Source organism: Numenius arquata, chromosome 8 (assembly GCF_964106895.1).
Source record: "Numenius arquata chromosome 8, bNumArq3.hap1.1, whole genome shotgun sequence".
Classification (NCBI taxonomy): Eukaryota; Metazoa; Chordata; class Aves; order Charadriiformes; family Scolopacidae; genus Numenius; species Numenius arquata.
The window spans coordinates 53,593,763-53,614,583 of NC_133583.1; the positions used below are offsets into that span (position 1 = coordinate 53,593,763).

The 20,821-nt window shown below is 42.3% G+C and overlaps 1 protein-coding gene across 1 annotated transcript in view; it reads right to left on the minus strand.

Moving 5' to 3' along the window:
* The window catches only part of AGBL4 (AGBL carboxypeptidase 4), a 948,845-nt gene that overhangs the window by 93,648 nt on the left and 834,376 nt on the right, over positions 1-20,821 (minus strand). The window contains exon 10 of the mRNA XM_074151806.1: positions 9,028-9,180. Coding sequence (XP_074007907.1) covers positions 9,028-9,180 — 153 coding nt within the window. The remainder of the gene's footprint in view (positions 1-9,027; positions 9,181-20,821) is intronic.

The window sequence follows — 20,821 nt, forward strand, 5'->3', positions numbered from 1 at the left end:
AGCTGCAACCAGCACCTGAAATGTAGATGAGATTATTAAGAAAAAAAAAAAAAAAAAAAAGAAAGAATAAGAAAATCCCAAAGGCAGAAAGCTGATCTGGAGGAGGTAGTAGGCAAAGAGGAAGGATTCTGGGAGCAGAGACATGATGAAATGAGAACAGAGCTCAAAATTACTCCCTGATTCATCTTATCTTGCAGCTTTGCTGTGTTTCTGATGCACAGGAGGAAAATGTATTTCATCTCAAAATTATTCGTGACTTCTGAAATTTGGGAAGAGGAGATTTTGAAAAGTCCAGGATCATTTCAAAGAGGGATCCCATTACCTTGGAGTTTTTCCAGATTCCTTAGGGACCACCAGATTGGACTGATACTCCTGTGAAAAGGGCTTGCTCACTCACTCTCACTGATGGCTCTGCAAGTCGACAGAATTTTGTTTCATAACTTTTGTGCCTGGTAGGAAACACTGAGGTGGGCATCAAACTTTGGGTTTAACAAGGGAATATTCTCTGAACTAGAATTTGATTTGCAGAAATTTGAGAAAAGGAGTGCAGAGGAGATCAAAAACAGCTTGACCTGTCCTAAGAATGTGAGAGACAACCCTGAAACCAAAACCTGAAGACCTAATAGCCTCAAATCCTAAGAAATTTTCACCATTCTACTACTTGTCTCTTTTTGCCTTCTTCCTACTGCTCAGTGGAAAGCAGACAGAAATCACCTTTTCTTAAAGGCAGCATCACATTGTAGGAGTACCAGGAACACAACCTGCCTAGCACCACATTGTCACGCTTTAAAGTGAGGTTGTCCTCAGAGAAATAACAGCTTAAAGGTACTTTGCCGCCACACACACATCTGCTCCCTGAGGGGCTTCATTATCCCTTTAATGTGGAGTAAAGGAATACCAGATCTTTTCCCCTCCCCAGCCTTCCTTAGTGTCTTTCAGTCATGCCTGCTTAAGTTTGCTGATAAAAACACATATTTGCATGGTCATTAACAGAGGGGCTGGAAGGAGAGAGCTTTATAAGCTCTCAGTTTATGCCTCAAAACCCAAACCACCAAAGGAACTCCCTTTTTGGAAACTGTAGTTAGAAAAGTAACAGGGTTTCAGCTGTTCACCTATGAGAATTACAATAGCTGCACTTTTTCTTTTCACTGCTCATTAATACCCATGTTCTGCTCTGTACAGTGCTCCAGGACTTATGGAGGTCTCCGCAGCCTGCTGCCTGTCCCTGCACCTTGTACCAGTTACACTGGCAGCACCAGTGCAGGGATTTGGCCTGCGTTTGACATTCCCCATGATTCATCCTCACCCGCACTGAAATTGGCTGTACTCACAGCTCCCACCTCCCCGAGTGCTACAGCACTGAAGATGCTTATTGAGTTCACTGGCTTCACCATAGCAGCTAATGCAACTGGAATCCAAATCGAAACAGCAGCTCTTCTAACAGAGCTTCTTAAACAACACCCTGCAGCCAAACAAAGCAGGGCGGCGATGGCCTTCACAAAGTCAGTTGAGGGCTCCCCCACAAAGTGGAGCAGCCCATCACAACCTACTCAGAAAAGGCAAAAGAAGGATGGAGATTTCACCCCATCTTCTAAGCAAACCTCAGCTGGATCTTCTCTTGCCACTAGATTCTGCCACCCCACACACACACACACACACACACACACGCACACACGAGTGTATTGTCTCCCCAGACATACTTCCCCAGGTTCTCTCAGCTCCTTCTTCAGTGAATCTGCTTCTCCCCATCACCAGAAGTGCACTTAGCCACACATGACAATGTCACCTACTCAACATTAACCCATACACAAACCCATCAGCCAGAGAATTAGTCTGGACCATATCATCCTTTTAAGAGCCAGCCCAAGCTGTGACCAGTGAAATACACAAATAAGGGATCTGCAAATACTTCAGGGTAATAATGAAGAAAATATATGCCTTTCCTCCCTGTTTTTTTTACTGATAGCAACCTCTGCTTCTCAGAGCACATCCTTCCCCAAAGACGCCAAAGCTGGCATTTCCTAGTCTAAGCTCTACAGAATAATCACACCGTTTAGAAAATAACTCGTGTCTCTGGAATTCTCAGTTTCCCTATTTGTCAGTAGAAAACGAGACATTTCCTCAAAATATACAATAAAATAGCCTCTAGCAATAGCCTGCAATGCTTCTCTTTACAATAGTTTTATGAGCGTGTGTGCGGTCTCCTGGGAGTGCTTTCATAATCATTTATACAAATGACAGAAACTTAGGACAATGAAAAGCAGAAAGGGAAATACAACCGTCACGCATGCAGCTGCATTGAACAGTCTGCAGAAAAAGTGGTTTGCTCTGTGGCAAAGAGATGTTTGGCTCATCTGTAGGTCTAAATCAGGAGATTAGAACCCCTCTTAAGGAGGGGCAGCATGCTGTAACGCTGCTGCCAGAGCAATCCAGTACAGGTCATTGCTCAAACTCCTTCTGGGCTCTCTCAGTGCTCCAGAACAGCTCTCCGAACCAGACTTATATTCTACATACGTTAAAATATCACATAGTTAAAGAGGTGATACCCATAAAGAGATCCTGGAAGGGGGGACGGCTATCCAGTTCTTAACCAACTTCCTACCCCTCCTTCACAGAACAGTTTGTCCCAGCTGAGTGAAATTTGCAGTGCTCTCCAAGAGAGGTAGCTTGCATTTCAATGTAAAGGAGCTCCTTTCATTTGTGCTACTCTGAGAGGCTGTCACCTGCTCCCAGCTTGTTGACATTAGGTAAGAGCAATGATGGTCTTCGAAAATACACCATATAATTGCTATGAAAACTTGTTTCTTCTGTGGATATTCAAAATTTCTACCTGTGTGGAGATGGAGAAGGTACCGTCAACTCCTACGTGCACAAACAGCACAGCAAGAAAGTACTGAAAGAAAATCCATTTACACAAACACTTTGCCCTCCCTCCTTTTCCTTTTCTTTGCAATACAAATTAATTGAACCCTCTGTATAAAAAGAGGGGTGACTGGTTCAGTGCGATGTAAAGGAGCAGTTTCATTTAGCCGCAACTCTCCAGAGGGCAGAGTTCTTGTGAGACCAAAACCTACAATACTTAGAAGCACAGGATTTACCAATCTGTTCCCTGTGCCACCAGAAACACGTTTCCTCTCTCCCCTCACCCATCCGGAAAAGTGTAGATAAATAAACAAACAAACTTGTGGAGCGACATGTCCAAGAAGCAGTGAGCAGAAATGCATCCCAGAGGGGTGCTAAAGCATATAATAGCTGTATTTGTCTTTCTGGAAATGCCCTGGTACAAGACAACAAAAAAAAGAAGGTAGGATCATTTGTTCTGTTCAGGTTTTCAGAGATTTCTGAGTAGATCTGTTGAGCTTGCATGTTGTTAACAAAACCTACCTGAACGCAACAGCTTTTCCCTTTCTGGGACAAGGGTCTTTTTTGCCAAAACAGCAGAGAGGATCTTAGGAGAGAGTGGTGAAAGTGAGTATGGGTTTTACTCCATGATGGATTCTAGGTCTAAGCAATTAAGAATCATAGAATTGTCTAGGTTGGAAGGGACCCTACTGCCCTTTCCCTGCCAGGCCACATGCAACACAAACTGATTCCTCTGTATTTCAGAACAGATTATTGGGATTTGCTCATTCAATGTTCATGGGCTGTTATTACTCCCTCAGGGACTTGTGCCAGCACTTCCTTCAGACATGGCCCAAACCGCACTGGGATTAGTAATAGGGATCACAAGACTAAGAGGGAGATGCCCAGCCAGGGGAAACGATAACAGCCCACCAAGCCTGCCATTGGTAGACTGGAGAAGGTTTGCTGGAAAAAACATATCTTCCCTAAGGAAGATTGGATGGATGAGGGGGGTGCTGTGGATCGAGAAGAACAGATCTGGAGTATATGGATAAAAAAAAAACAATAGAAAATATAGACAGATTAAAATCTTTTCTTTGGTTGCTCAATTTTAGAACAAAGAAACAAACAAAAAAAAAACCACAACAAAAAGTAAAGTAATAGGGCAAATCATTCTATATTACTGAGACAATGATAGTCTCAAAAATGTATTTTAGGTCACAGCATTATGGCAATGGGGTTAACAACATGTTTCCCTAAAGGAAACTGGGTGGGTTGTTGTTCAGAGACTTCACTCTTGAGTGTGCAGTATAGTTTAAAACATAGGGAACTGCTGACAGAGAAACCAGACTGGCACTTTGGAGACCCGTTTTATTCTCTGATTTCCACAAGCAAGTCACTTCTCACTCACTCGCTCTCTCTTTCCCAAAATGACTGGAAGCTCTTGGGGTTGTGGACTTTCTCAGTAGTTACCCAGTGCCCAACATAACAAGACCCCAAGTTTTTATCAGGCTAACTGCTGCACACAAAGGACAACGAACAGTATTTCTAAGGAAGATGCTCTGCTGGGAGGCTGAATACAAGAAAAGGAAATGAGAACTCAGAAGTATCCCAAGTACCACCAGTTCTGAGTACCAAGAAAAAAACCAACAGGATTCAGCCAAGTACCTCTGGCCAGTCTTCTTCCTTTAACTGCAAAGAAAAGCAATCTTTACAAAGTGATAAAGCCATCCAAGAATGGCTGCGGTTGTTTCTTTCAAATGAACCAGAGAGAACAGATGGTCTCCTCTCATACCGTCACAAAGGTCAAAATTAGCCACCCCTAAGACTAGCAGGTTCTTGAAATGCTCAAGTGCTTGTGTCTGGTCATTATGACTAATCCACTCTCCAGAACAAGAAAGGGCAAATGAAGAACACCCCTCCAAATACTGCAACAAGTCCTAGCCATGGCTGATGTGTAATGTACTCAGACATGGTGTCAACAGCTGCTCCAAAAACCCAATGAGTCAGCCTTTCAAAAGAGCTTGTCAGCTCTCACCGTTAAAGCTTTCGTACTTATATTTACTTCTCAATGTTTAAATATATCCTTTTTAAACCTTGAAAACATAAAATATTTTCCTTACAGAATTTGTCCTTTTTCCCAAGACAGCTGCCCAAGAATCTCTCCTGTATTTAACTGGGAGCAAAACTTCCCAGCTCTTCTTTCCCTTTCCTCTTCACATGCTGACAGCTAAACCAAAGGCAAGCCTCTCTTTCTGAAGTCATGTACAAATGAAGAATTTCTGGTCCCTTTCACAACTTTTGCCTGCAAACTGCAGTCAGACTTCCAGAGTACTGTGAGGTTAAGTGTTCTGCTCAACAGACAAGGTACAGAGACATTGGGTGACTTGCCTTTGGTCATATAACAGGCATGCAGGCGCAAATCCCCTATCCATCCCCTACTCTAATCACCAATCTCCCTCAGATGCTGTCATTTAAATAAAAAGGCCTATTGGAAATGACAGGTGAAGAAAGCAGTCCAGGCATGAAATGCACTCTAAAGTATATTAATAGAAGGTTGCCAGACAGAACGGCACAAGGCATTTGATCGCATCATCTTAGGCTTGTTGTTCATGCTCCTTTGCATCTGGCTGCGTGATTTCTGCCAGATTCTCGGCTGGAGGAGCAGGCTAGGATTTGCCTGCTTTCCCTAACCCGTGCCGGGCTCAGCTGCAATCATGCAGAGCACTGAAAGAAATCCCTTTGAGTCGGGATTCATTCCGAACATGTAAAACCCAGACAAATGACTGCTTCTCCAAAGTGAATCCCATTTCACAGCAAGTAGGTTATTAGTGTGGAACTCCATACAAGTAGCCTGCATTCAAAAGCCCTCTGCATTATTAATAGAAGATGAGCTTTTGACATCAAAGGAGAACCATTATGTATGCTAAACGGTGGCAAAAATTGTACCCGCACTTCAAACCTTTTCAGTTCTTTGTCCCTTGTAAATCAATCAAGGTTGACAGATGCTTTAAGGAGAGTAATCTTTTCAATGATACTGTCAATGGATAACATAATGGAACATTGTCTCTGTGCTGTGTGAAGACATGGAGCTAGTCAATTATGGACAACACTTCATGCAGCCGCCAGTTTTCACTTGAAGTGCTGCTGTTGAAGTATTATAATCCCAACAAATGGCCGCAGCAGCATACAATGTAAATGAGACCTCCTGAAGCTTTGGAAAATTAATTAGTAACAACAGTGGTCCATTCCCACACTTTCAAACACCAGCCTGGTAATGTTAACGATGCACTTCCCCCCTTCCTTTTGAGCAGTCAATAGGGCATATTTACATACACTATTTTTAATCTTCAACACTTTTTTCCCCCCGCTTTTAAATGCAGGAAGCTCTGGATTCTTTTCCTCTCTTTCGAGCAGCAAACTGTGCCCCTAATATTTCCAACCAGACACATAACCCACATGGCTGGAGCTGAAAACAAGAGAACAGAGACTTTCCCTCCTGGAGACAGCAGTAATATTCAATCCTCTTGCTTCACACGCGTCGGACACTTTGTGGCTGTATCCTTTTCCACCACTTCTATCCCCTCAGCTGCCCTGAGAAGAATGGCTTAGATGGATGGCAGGGGAAAAGCTTCTGGTCTCAAGAGACCAGTAGGATGCGAGTTGAAAGCCCAATGTACTGAGTGCCAGCAGCACCTAGGTCAAACTGTGATGGACTGGATGCCAACTTATCTATCTGGTTGCCGGCTTCTATAGAAAGGAGATTGAGAGTCAAAGGGGAGAGACTGCACTGTTTATTTAGCTATTGGCTTCTATTTCCTACATCATTTTCTCAAAGATTTTCCCTTTGTCAACTGAGGCTTGCACTAAGAGGAACACTTAATCTCCCACAGTAACAGAAAGAAATCCCACACTTGAGCACGAAATTTCTAAACTCCTATCAATTGTAGGTTTTCATTGCTATGATCTGTGAATGCCCCCTTATCTATAATGTGTTTTCAGGTACAGATAAGAAAATCACTGAGGAGTTCTTGGGCAAGAACAGGCTGTTCCTTGAACCCGACTCCCTCTTCCCCAGGTTCCAAACAGCTGGGAACAGATGTCCCTCCTCATTTAGTAGGAGTTTGGTCTTCTCTACTCCGGGCAGTTTTCTGAGAAGCCCTTGCGGTGGTTGACTGCAGAAAGCTTCACACTGCAGCAGTTCCCCACACCCCCAAAACATACAGACAATGATTAAACAATACTACGAGGCAACAGAGGAAGCCAACAGCAGCCACACACCATCCCAAGCGTTACCCGGCCAGCTGCCACTGCTGATCCCAAGAAGAAAAGGGGAATGTTTCATCTACTAGAGACCCACCTCCTAGGAATAGAAAAGACAGAGAAAAGGATATCTTCTACCTAGCCTTAGAAAAATCAGAGACTGACACAAACATTTTCCTCACTTGCATAAAACAAACTACCACAGAATAGAGAAATGGACAGTAATCAGGAGGTTTCAATTCCTCCTTCCTTTTGCTGGAACAGATCTGTCAAGAAAACAATGGCACGACTCCATATCTATGCTCACTTCCCACTCAAACTCCACAGTGCAATATGCACAAACACAAGACCAAAAAAAATTCTCTACTGCATCTTGATGAGAAAACTTTAGGCTAGCATTCTTGCCATGATGAAAATGGCCCTTTTTCCAATTACAGTTTCTTTTGCTGTGCAGACTTGTCTGCTTTTGTATCTGGTTTTGATTTTGTTCCTCTAGAGCTAAACATATGGAATGCTGCAGGGTCCCTATCCTCCTCCACCCACCACCTCTGCTACAAGCTGGTTGTGATAACTCTGCAGAGGCAGGCACCATGCCCCAGATATCCCCATCTTTGAGACGAGACCTAGGTTTATCTCTCAGTAGCAGGAGAATGATGTATAAGCAAATAGGGGACAGCAGAGACTGGGAAAGCATATAGTGGATAACAGAGAGGGTTAAGAATATAACACACATAACATCAGGGCCCAAACAGTAGGTTCTTCTGCTCTTCTCTGCTTGGTGCAGGATTCCAAAATAATTTTCAATTGAGCCTGTTCCTATTATATCGCTGCCAAATGTCATCAACTCCCTTCCCTCCTCACTGCGCATGGCTGGAAGTTACTGTCTTGGTTGAGATGCATTTCTGAATATTCCTTATACCAGTCAAAGTAAAAAGGGACACCAAACACATGTTACTTGGAAAACTGTCCACTTAAGCAAACCAGCGGTGCATAGACTGAAACAGGGCAAGAAGTAGAAGTAGCTTAGCTGGCAGCTCCATGGGTGTATAAGGTGGGCCAGGAGAAGCAAACAAGCAGTTGCAGGCAGGCTTGAGTGTTGTAGGTTCTACTTGCACAGCTTTCAAGAAAAACTGATGCATAAAAGAGGCTATGGAAAGGGTCAGGATGTCATACTTGGACACAGAGCTGCTACACACTGGACCAGAGTCTTAAATCTACTGACTTCTGCAGAGCTACAGCAACCAATGTGTGCTAGGATCTGTTCTACTCTATTTGAAACTTGCTCTAAAAACATATGCCCCTTTCCAACTCATTTATAGGATTTTACCATTTATTTCCAAAATCCAGACATACCTACATACATACTTTCTTCCAAGTTACAAGGCATGTATTGAGCAAATGCAGATTTTCTTGCAGAACAGTTTTCCATGGCAATATCAAAGAATTTCAAAAGCATAAATTGCCTTTGTAACAACTGTAAACAGCAAATTATCTAACCTTTTCTTTCAAGTTTATTATTTTTACTTCTATTTGCTATTATATTATTATTTAAATTGTACAAGTACATAAAAATTTGCTAGTATAATATAATATAAACAATGAAACAATAAAGCTGATCCAGTTGATCAAAACACAGAAGATTTTCTGGTAAAAACTAAGTGTTCCAATAATTCAGAACCAAAGGTTATAATATGGAAGATGAAGAACTTTCCTCTATTTGTGTGTTTAATGACGATACATAAGATCACAACTTACCACTTCTGGATAAGGTAAGTATAAGCGGGAAGATGGTAGCTAATAATGACAAAAATTTTAAGTAGCCTTCTATTCATATTAAAATAAACTTCACACAATCCAATTAAGCCAGAGGTTTAACATTTAAAATAAATTAGAAAAAAATTAATTAAGAGAAGCATTGCTTACATAAGAGAAATCTTCAGCATTCTGACAGAGTAGCTTGGGAAAAACAGCCTGTCGCTGAAATCTTTCCTCATCTTCAAAGATATTCCCATACATGAAGCCATTCATCATGGTGGAGTGGGCATGGATGTCAATATAGAACTCCAGGTTAATCTTCTGTTGAGGGAAAACAACAACAAAAAATTCAGCATGAGATAAATCATAACTGTGCTATGTAGGTGAAGCCTCCCATAAATCCAATACTGCCATCCTTGAATCATAGAATCACAGAATCACAGAATATTTTTGGTTGGATGGGACCTTTGAGATCATCGAGTCCAACCAACAACAACAACAAAAAAAAAACACACCAAAAACAAAACCAAAAAAACCACCCAAAAACCCAGAACACCAAACACCAAAACCAAACCAAAACAAACACCCACAACCACACACCACACCCACCCCCAAACAGACACAAACCAACAATCTCGGCCACCAGAGCATGCCCTGAAGTGCCATGTCTACACGTTTCTTAAATACCTCCAGGGATGGCGACTCCACCACCTCCCTGGGCAGGCTGTTCCGGTGCCTGACCACCCTCTCAGTAAAGTAAGTCTTCCTAATATCTAATCTAAACCTCCCCTGCCGCAACTTCAGACCATTTCCTCTGGTCCTGTCATTATTCCCTTGGGAGAAGAGGCCAACACCCACCTCTCTACAACCTCCTTTCAGGTAGTTGTAGAGGGAAATGAGGTCCCCCCTCAGCCTCCTCTTCTCCAAACTAAACATGCTCAGTTCCCTCAGCCTCTCCTCATATGACTTGTTCTCTAGACCCCTCACCAGCTTGGTGGCTCTCCTCTGGACACGCTCCAGCAGCTCAATGTCCTTCCTGTAGTGAGGGGCCCAGAACCGAACACAGTACTCAAGGTGAGGCCTCACCAGAGCCGAGTACAGAGGCACCATCACTTCCCTACTCCTGCTGGCCACGCTATTCCTGACACAGGCCAGGATGCCGTTGGCCTTCTTGGCTGCCTGGGCACACTGCTGGCTCATGTTAAGCCGGCTGTCCACCAACACCCCCAGGTCCTTTTCTGCTGGGCAGCTTTCCAGCCACTCTTCCCCAAGCCTGTAGCGTTGCCTGGGGTTGTTGAGACCGAAATGCAGGACCTGGCACTTGGCCTTATTAAACCTCATCTCATTGGCCTTGGCCCATTGATCCAACCTGTCCAGGTCCCTCTGTAGAGCCTGCCGACCCTCAAGCAGATGAACACTCCCACCTAGTTTGGTGTCATCTGCAAACTTACTGAGGGTGCACTCAATCCCCTTATCCAGATCATCAATAAAGATATTAAACAAGACTGGCCACAAAACTGAGCCCTGAGGGACACCACTGGTGACCGGCCGCCAACTGGATTTCACCCCATTAATTACAACTCTCTGGGCACGGCCATCCAGCCAGTTTTTTACCCAGTGAAGAGTCCACTTTTCTATGCCATGATTTGCCAGCTTCTCCAGGAGAACGTTGTGGGGGACGGTATCAAAGGCCTTACCAAAGTCCAGGTAGACAACGTCCACAGCCTTCCCCGCATCGAGAAGGCAGGTCACATGGTCATAGAAAGAGATCAAGTTGGTTAAGCAGGACCTCCCTCTCATAAAGCCATGCTTACTGGCCCTGATCCCTCAGCTGCCCTGCACTTGCCGTGAGAGCTCACTCAAGATGATCCTCTCCATGATCTTTCCTGGTACCGAGGTCAGACTGACAGGCCTATAGTTTCCCGGATCCTCCTTCCAGCCCTTCTTGTAGATGGGCATCACATTGGCCACCCTCCAGTCATCTGGTACTTCTCCTGTTGACCAGGATTGTTGATAGATAATGGAGAGAGGCTTGGTGAGCTCTCCCGCCAGCTCTCTGAGAGCTCATCATGGTGCCAGCATCTGAGAGCTATGCTAAGGATGCGTCCAGCCATTCATGCCTCTTTGTGGGTGCATGTGAGATGCAACACTAGACCATCATAGACATTTCTTTACCTGTTCTGAGAAGGCCAGAACATTTATGCAGCACAGGACACTGTGCAAAATAGAGGGAAAACATTATCCTTTGTTTTGACACAGGGCTTAGTGCCACTGATAAAAATATGCACTTTCCAGTTCTAGAGCATGATTGTTTGGGCATAGCTTTGCTATCTCTGCACAGTTCTATATCGCAATATGCAGATGTACACTTCTGCCAGGAAAGACAGGCTCAAAATTCCTTAAAAAAGACTTCAGTATTTCCTGTGCAGTTTTTTTCACTTTATAAGGAGAAATACTGCAAATTGTTTTGTCTTACTCTGCTTTGTAGGAGCAATTCAACAGAACAACTCCCAAAAGCAAGTGCCTTTAATGCCTCTCCACTTGTGTCTTCTCACATGATTCTGCATCAACTCTTGCTTCAAAAAAAACCCAACAGAACCCCCTAACTCAGAAGGGCCTGCTCTCCCCATGTAAGAAAACGCTGCTCAAGTCTCAGTCCAGGGACACATCTTTTTCCTCACATAATATATAAGTGATACTACTTCCCCTGCAATCAGTGGCAAAGAGTGAATGTTCACCTTGATCACCATCTACAGTGCCATTGACAGCAATGAGAAGGCAACATCCAGTACTAAAAAGTGCTGCCACAGCAGATGCCACCGGGTTACTGAGAGGTTCCCCAAACTCTTGTAACTTCTGGTCCTGAGCAAATGGTGCTCTGTGATAGACAGTGTCAAACTCACCCCTGTCACCTGGCCACCTGGGGTCAGTAAGAACCTTCCTGGTGACCAGAGTGTTACAGTTCAGATCTCCCTGCCTGAACAAGGAGATGGAGAAGAGCTCTGTTAGCAGGACAGGAATTAGAATGCTTAGCCCTTTACCCCTCAATGGCTAACAGGGTCCTTGGCCAGTAAAATACAACATGTAGCTCTCCAGCCACGTGTCTTGTCTGCACACAAAGCTTGCTCAGACTACTGGAGAATACTGAGCTACAAGACAGTCCAATGTAATACAAACACAGTTTGTATTATGCAGTTCATGTGACAGCAGTGTCAGCTCTTCTAGAGAGTCTCTGATGGGGGGAGAACATCATTTGGTATGTGAAACTAATATGATACAGATTTACTTTCCCTTGGCAGAAAACCAATGTACAATACACAGTGACTGTTTAGTTTAATTAAACAGCCTAGAGAGAGTAATACTGTATCTTATTAAGCCTCTCCTATGTTAAAATGTTAGCTAGTGCAATATCAATATCTGACCATGCTTCATAGGAAAAGGAATATTTGATTGTATATGACTCTAATACAAAAAACTGTTTGCTCCTGCCAAAACATTATGCTGTGCTATAGAGGACCAACACTGCAATAAAGCACACATCTGCTATTCGGAGATATAGCACTGAGGAGAAAGATTAGCATTGACAGGATGAAATACCACATAGGATTTTCTTCCTCTCCAAGCATGCAGAAATTAAAACTGAGATTGAGTAATATTATTTTTCATAAGATAATTTCCCCATCTGAAACAGAATTTGATGAGATCAGATGCACACTGGCATATCATTATAAGTCAGAACATGTTGTAGTGTCTCAGAACAGTGATTTGATGATGAAGTGAGGAGATAATCTAGTTAAACTGGATATTTGTAAAGCATGAATGTCCTTCACATAGAAGTCAGTGACCTAAGTCATACTTATTTTATAGTACCTAGACAGAAGTCTTTATAGGGACATATTACTTTACTGAGAGAGTGGTCAGGCACCGGAACAGCCTGCCCAGGGAGGTGGTGGAGTCGCCATCCCTGGAGGTATTTAAGAAACGTGTAGACATGGCACTTCAGGGCATGCTCTGGTGGCCGAGATTGTTGGTTTGTGTCTGTTTGGGGGTGGGTGTGGTGTGTGGTTGTGGGTGTTTGTTTTGGTTTGGTTTTGGTGTTTGGTGTTTTGGGGGGTTTTTTTGGTTTTGGTGGGGGGGTTTTGTTTGGTTTGTTTTTGTTGTTTTTTTTTTATTGTTGGTTGGACTCAATGATCTCAAAGGTCCCATCCAACCAAAAATATTCTGTGATTCTGTGATTTGCTAATATAAAGTAATTGAGAAGCACTGTGAGATATATAACAATAGGCTGGTATCATTTGTGTCTTAAACAGCACAAAGGTGCTGGCACAAATCGTATGATCTGTGCTATGTCATACTATACTTAGTCATCTATAGTATCAAATTGTTTCCAAAAGAAGGTGTCTACAAAAAAGGACACAGAAGCACAGATTGCTAAGATAACTTTCCATAGGCTATCAAGCAAGAAATTCATCTGCAGAACATGGGTGACCTGAGCCTCAGCTTAGTGTTCAATTGATCAACTCATCCAGGCTAACACAGTGTCACTAGAGAATATTTTCTAAATGCTCCTAGGATTCTCACAAAAAAAAAAAAAAAAAAAAAAAAAAAAAAAGCAAGCTGGTAAAGACGTTCCAGAGAATTTTAGATAATCTCTTGGGATGCTGAAATTTTATTGAAGATCTTTCTTGATTTTCAAATAGTCTGCTTACAATGGTTATTTGTGAGGGAACAGTGCCCTTCACAGATATCACCTTCACCTAAAGATTAAGCTTCCAGATCACTTATTTGGAAACCATGACATTGAACAGATATCTCATCACCCAGAGAAGTGTTTAAAAACATTTATCCAGTCATTCATTACAATGTACTTCAAAAGTAATTTCCTAAGTCAGCCCACAATAACTATTACGCCGGTTTTTCAGGTCTTTGTTCCTTGCTCTCCTGCTGAACTTATAAAAAATTCTATTTCACATATTCCTGCCCACTAAATATAGTCCAAATTTGCAATTGTCCATACTATCCACTTGGTTGTTAAACAGTACTAGGGTAATTGCTGGTTAGATGTATTAGTCCCAGACCCTGCTGGATGTGAGCAGAACAGTATTTCAGTGTTTCATATTTCTTTTCTTCTCATCTCATCACATTCATTATTTTATCAAAGGGAAACATCTTGAACATTCTCCATTACAGAACAAAATAATTCAGAGCACTGTTGATATAACACATGAGTTCCTAAAGTAAAAATTCTCTTTATTCACAGGCACAAAGATATTGTGGCCTTAAAATGGACAATAACAGCCCAGTCACTGGGACATTAAACTCAAAGTTTGCCACCTCATGCACCAGGTAATAGATCAAGTAGTAGACAATTCGTTTGCAGACAAGTTTCACAAAAGAAGGTATGTTCCTGAACAATAATGGTATTTCTTCTCTCTTTAGAACCATACGTATTCATATACATATAGAACCTTATACGTAGGAACTGTTTCACCCACTGCCCCACTACAAATTTAAGCTAGGGAATAAAGCTTCATATTTCAGTGGAGGTTCTCTGGAAGATTTTGACATAATTACTGATCTTCTGCAATTTAGGCAGGATCACAGAATTAACATTTTATTAAATATATAATGTCACCTACTGATGGGAATTTCAGAAAAATCAGCAGAGAGTTGACCTTCTGAAATTGTTCCTCTTTGAGTTAGGGAGAATTTTAATGGGAGAATGAGATTAATAAATGTATGTGTGCATTTACATGAGCACGTACAAACACACTTAAAACATAAACCACTCCTACTGGCTGTTAAACCACACGGGTATTTGTCAGTATCTACACAGCAGAACCCACTCCAGTTAGGGCTTCTAACACAGTAGCATTTACAAGTAAGAATGGGAATAAATTTAAAGATGGCTCAAAGTCTCATAGTCACATTTGCTTCAGCCTTTAAGCAGAAAATAATGAATAACCAGACTCAAACATCTCTGGGTGCCATAGCTGCCTTCTGAGAGACTTACAAGTTACATCCTACAATATGATATTAAAGTCATCATTTTCTGCTTTAGAGGTGGAATGCAAAATGAGTCAGATGCCTTATAAAAATCATCATGCAATTTAATTCCCTCAAGTGTCTTTTCTTTGTGCTTATAAGCAGCAACAGAGATTTTCTCTCTCACACTCTTTCTTAAGTAAAGCTGTAATTACCTGGATGACCCAGCTTACAGAGTTGGAGAAAACAAAGGCAGACTTGGTCTTTCTTTTCTCCGTGTGTCAAAACGGAAATCACTCACTAGACTGACAGAGACAATGATTGAACCCCACTTCCTAGAAAACAACAGTTAACATTCTCTCCCTTGAAAAGAAAGGTCTTTGCCTCTTCTTGCCACTTACCACATAAAACCAGAATAAATAAATAAGCAAATGAATTTCTGCTCTAAAGTTCATTTGAATCCCTGCCTTTGTGACACACACTTTCCACTGTTCTCCTGAGTCAGTCTAGAGTTTCTGGCAGCTTGAGAAATATACATATAAATTAGGAAGGGGGAAAAAAATGAAGGAAATCATGGATAAAGAGCTCACATACATTGTCAAGATATGAAATACTCAAAGTAGCACAGAAACTGGAAACTGGTTCATGATGCCATGTAAAGTTTTGAGAAAATATGCTCTCACTTGTCTGTGTTTTTATTTCATTAGCTGAATGCCTTTAGAAGGTCAGCAATTAAAGAGCAAAAGGAAAGAACGATATGACCAAAGTTAGATTTTGAACACTGCCATTATGATTCTTAAGGAAACAGAGATTTAATAAATAAATAAATAAATGCCATAATAAAAGGATAAATGTACATTGAGCCCAGAACATGAGCCACCAGAGAGACAAGTGATGCAGGAAGAAGCCAGCTCTGTCCACCAGCTGTCACTTCAATATGGATTTTATTAATTCTTGGGCATAGCAATTGGTTTAGAGAGAGAGCATCCAAAAGCTTTCTTCACTCCAATATTTCATTCAGGGGATGGGATAAACTCCTTGCAATGTTTTATACAAGCGGCTAAAACCATGGCTTGTCATTAGTGGTAGAGAACATATTAGCCTCCAGGCAGACTTTACGCTCTTATTGCTAAACCACTCTTTGAAGCAAACGGACATACCACAGTTGGCACAGCATAAGGAGTTTGCCCCTTTTAGTTCGGAAAAGATTTGGAAATTCCCAGAACACCGTCTCTTTGATGCTTCCTCAGGTCCAGAATCTCTCAAAAGAAAATTCTGCATAGGTCTCAAATATATCCAGTATCATATATCCATATCCATTATGTCGTACACATTGTACCCCACACTTAGTTATTTTGGCAACGCCTAAATGTGGTGGCATTGAGAGTGGTGACACCAGAAAACACAAACACAATGTGCTAATAAGCAAATTAAAGGAAAACTGACCATTCAGCATCACATGTTCAGCAGTCTATATTCAGCCAGAAAGCACCACTTTCAGCTCCGGGGAACTCTGCCCAGTGCCTTGAATCACTCTTTAGGGATGCACAACTCTTGTCTCCTCCTTACTATACAAGGGAACATGAGGTGGAATTCAAACTGTCTGGATATGGTTTCACATTTTCAAGCTTCTCTTGAAATACCTGGATTTGTATGCCTGGTAAGCTCAATTTTACCCAAATCACTTTTCTTACATCTACCTTCTCTCCATATTTTTCCCCCAAAATTTTAAAGGGCCAGCATAACATCCCCTCCCCACCCCCCAAAAAAAAAAAGTCAAATAGTTCCAAGAACATTTTCTCTGCCATTCTTTATAACCTCTGACAAGTCAGTCCTACAGCGTCATCTCCAGTTTTCCAGATGATGTAAGCCACACCTTATTAGAGGAACTATTTCAGAGGTGTGCCACTACCCTTTTGTAACCATAGGGACAACATCTTTCTCCGTCCATTCATCATCTCATGGACCATTTGCTCCACTCACCTCTGTAAACACCATGGCAACAACAGCAATTATTTACATAAGAAATTAATAGTATGTCCTGGTTTGAGATAGTAGAAAAGTTGTTTAATAATTTTAAAAACTTTCTAAACGTTAAAAAACTTCAAAAAAAAAAGTTTCCTCTTTCCTCATCTTTCTTCCAGAGAAGGGAAAATGCCAGTTTAGAACCACTCTTATTCTCACTGATATGAAATACAAAAGCCAATTTCGCCTTATTCCTGTAGACACCTTTACACAATCTGACAATGCCTTTTAAGTGTCCTGGCAGAAACAGCTTGCAAACACTGATATACCACTAACTCTGCATGGCCATCTAGCAATTCTTCTTAACACTTCATGCATTTTTTTTTTTCAGATTATTTCAATGACATTCCAAGAGCTGCTGTCTTTTGGAATGAAGCACTCCAACCCAGTTGCCATTCAAAAGTAATTATTTACTGATCTGGTTACACAAAGTTCACAATCTAAAACATGATACCTCTTAAAGAAAGGCATAATCTGACATGACTCATTAGTACCTCAAAGTGGCTGGAGAAGACACTTCTGTTGGTTCCATGGATTCATACAGCAAAAGGATGGCATGTCTGTCAACACTGCTTTCCTGTCTGTCTTAAAAAGTAAGGGATGCTTTTATCCATAGAGGAACATGGGATCGCCTTCAATGAGCTTGAACCCTGCTCTGCTGTGCCCATCAGTAGCCCCGAAAGGAGCTAAACTCATAGTTTTGGCCTCAGAGTGGGAGGTCAGCAACATGCATATTCTGATCCTCGTTCTTTATTTGCTGCTTCTCTCACCTTCCAGTGCAGATAACAACACCTCCTGAGGCTTAGCTGACGTTTGTAAAGCATTTTGAAGATATAAAGCATCACAGTGCTTACAAGTTAAGTATTAATTCATCTGCCAGGCTGATTCACTCTTTGACCCCTCTGCAGAGATGTCCAGTTAGTGTCAGCTCTGGCAGTTTTTGCAATTCAGGCACCTGTCCACCAGCTACTGGACTGAAGCCAACAATTCACAGAGGACACCGAAGAGCCGTCAGATGTTAGTAACATTTGGTCACGACAGGCCTGAATTGGATTTGAAAGGGTGACCTGGAGGTGAAAGGCTCTATCAAGAACCTACTTCTGTTCAAATGCATATTAAATTAGAGAGGGGCCAAAGAGACAGTGTAAAGACCTAGATCAAGTTAAGACAAGACTTTTGGGTCAGCTGCATGGAAAATTTTTGTATAATTTTTACCCTAAATTAATAGGAACCAGGAAATATGCTCCTCTGCATTTTAGGCCTGACCCCACACCAAAACTAGAAGGGTGAGTCTGAACAGGAACAGTCATTGTTCTGTCTCATCCTTTCTCCCTCCCTCATATAGGAGCAAACATGCACATAGAGTCATAGAATGGTTTGGGTTGAAAGGGTCTAGTTCAACTCCCCGACAATAAGCAGGGACATCTTCAATTAGATCAGGTTGCTCAGAGCCCTGTCCAACCTGGCCTTCAATGTTTCCAGGGATGGGGCATCAACCACCCCTCTGGGCAACCTGTGCCCTTGTTTCACCACCCTCATTGTAAAAAATTTCTTCCTTACATCTAGCCTAATTCTACCCTCTTTAAAGCCATTACCCTTTGTCCTATTGCAACAGACTAAAAAGTTTGTCCCAATCTTTCTTAGAAGCCCATTTTAGGTACTAAAAGGCCACAATAAGGTCTCCCCAGGGCCCTCAATTCTCCAGGCTGAACAACCCCAGCCTGTCTCTCAGCCTATCTTCATAGGAGAGGTGTTCCATCCCTCTGATAATTTTTGTGGTCCTCCTCTGGCCCTGCTCCAACAGGTCCATTTCTTTTCTGTGTAGAGGGCTCCAGAGCTGGCTGCAGTACTCCAAGTGGGGTCTCATGAGAATGGAGCAGAGGGGAAGAATTACCTCTCCCAACCTGCTGGCCATGCTTCTTTTGATGCAGCTCAGGATGTGGTTGGCCTTCTGGGCTGCAAGTGCACATTGCTGGCTCATGCCCAGTTTTTCATCCACCAGTACTCCCAAGTCCTTCTCGGCACAGCTGCTCTCAATCCCTTCATCCCCCAGTTTGTATTGATACTGGGGGTTACCCCGACCCAGATGCAGGAACCTGCACCTGGCCTTGCTGAACTTCATGAGATTCAGATGGGCCCACCTCTCAAGATTGTCCAGGTCCCTTTGGATGGCATCCCATCACTCAAGCACATCAACCACACCGCTCAGCTTGGTATCATCTGCAAACTTGCTGAAGGTGCCCTTCATCCCCTCATTCAATCCACTCAGCTGGCAAGACTGTGGATGGACATTGTGCACATGCTTTACTTTGACTGACAACTCTTTCTCCTCATCTTCCTGGCGCAATGTTGCAACAAACAGAAGTTATCAATGGTCTTCAGTCTTATTCTATTCCTTTGCAAGTTGCATCTTTCTTTTCCTTCCTTGTACTCAGTGCAGGCAACAAGCACATCCAAGTAAGAGATAAAAGTGAAAGCCGATAAACAGGAACACAAGGACACTGAAAGAGATTAGGGACTATACATCAGACATAGCTGCTGAGGGGAGGGACAGCATGCTAACAAATGAAAAAGAAGAATTGTCCCTGATATTCTCTTGTTGGCCCAAGATTCATCCACAACTGGAAGAATAGGTTTTCTTGGGTTTGACCTACTTAGAGACAGCTCAGCATAGCATTTTGCACCAAGCTGCAGAACGTTTTCTCTGTCCTTTAAATCTAGCAGTATTTATTATCTGTACAGTGCTATAAAAGCTAAAATGTAGCGGTCATTTTGGAAGGATCTGCTTTTACAACTGAAAGCACAACATATCATGCCTTTTGCAAGGCACTTATCAGCATCAGTTGTGTCTGAAACTTTTTCCCTTCAATATTCCCCTACCCACACTGGCCAATAGGCAAACATATTGCTACAGGCAGTATATTTACCTATTATTTATGTGACTTGTCTTCTGCCTGTCAGACCAAACAGCAGGGCAGCTAACCGTGCCTGTAAGTAAAGTCACAAGATCTCAAAGACAATGGTTTCCCTGCAAGCACATATTGAGGACCACTATTTTCTTTACCATTTCCTACAGAAAAAAATATTAAGGTCTTGCAGAACATCAGGGATTCAAGATTCAGCACAGTGGTATAAGAAATAATCAGAGTGACAATCTCAGAGGATTCACCAGGGCATAACTAAACAAAAGTACAGTAGGACTCTGAAGAAGGATATTTCCCATCCTAGACAGCAGCAGCTGCCACACTGCCAATGGCTGACTTTGAAATTTAGGCAGTTTTTATCTGCTGCTTCTTCTATATGGGTACATATACACCTTTATAAGTGTGTCTGTGTAAAAATGCATCTTAAAATACAGAGAAATGTTTTTTCATCCTTCTCCTCTGTAACTGTTACAGCTGTCTATGATGGACAGCAAAGCAATTTGCTCTGAACTGTAGGTATATCAGATCAACATTTGATCTTTGCTATGCTAAATGCTGCATCACGACTGATGTTCAGGTTGAGCCACCAGACTCTAGAGCAAGTAGCCAGTTCTATGATACGTGTAACTGACTGCTTCAGGAGGTTGGCCCTACAATAGGATTACATTGCAAAGCAATATTGTCGATTTAACCCTGGTAGCAGCTAAGCCCCACACAGCCACTCACTCGCTTTCCCCGAGGTGAAATGGGGGAAAGAATCCAAAGGGTAAAAGTGAGAAAACAAGGTTTTATCCTCTTATTCTAAAAACAGACCACATATCAAGACAGAAACCAACTACATGCAGCAGCAGTGTAGTGAAAGTTCTCTGGAGGCAGAAAGCGATGGCACAAAACTTCAGCAGACAACTCATGGGCAAACCAAACTTTCGGGAACTCACTCTGCTATTTCACAGTTTCCCTGGCATTTTCCTCCCCTCCACACTCCCACACACCACGCTATGAGTCGGAGAAAGTCCGGAAGTATACTT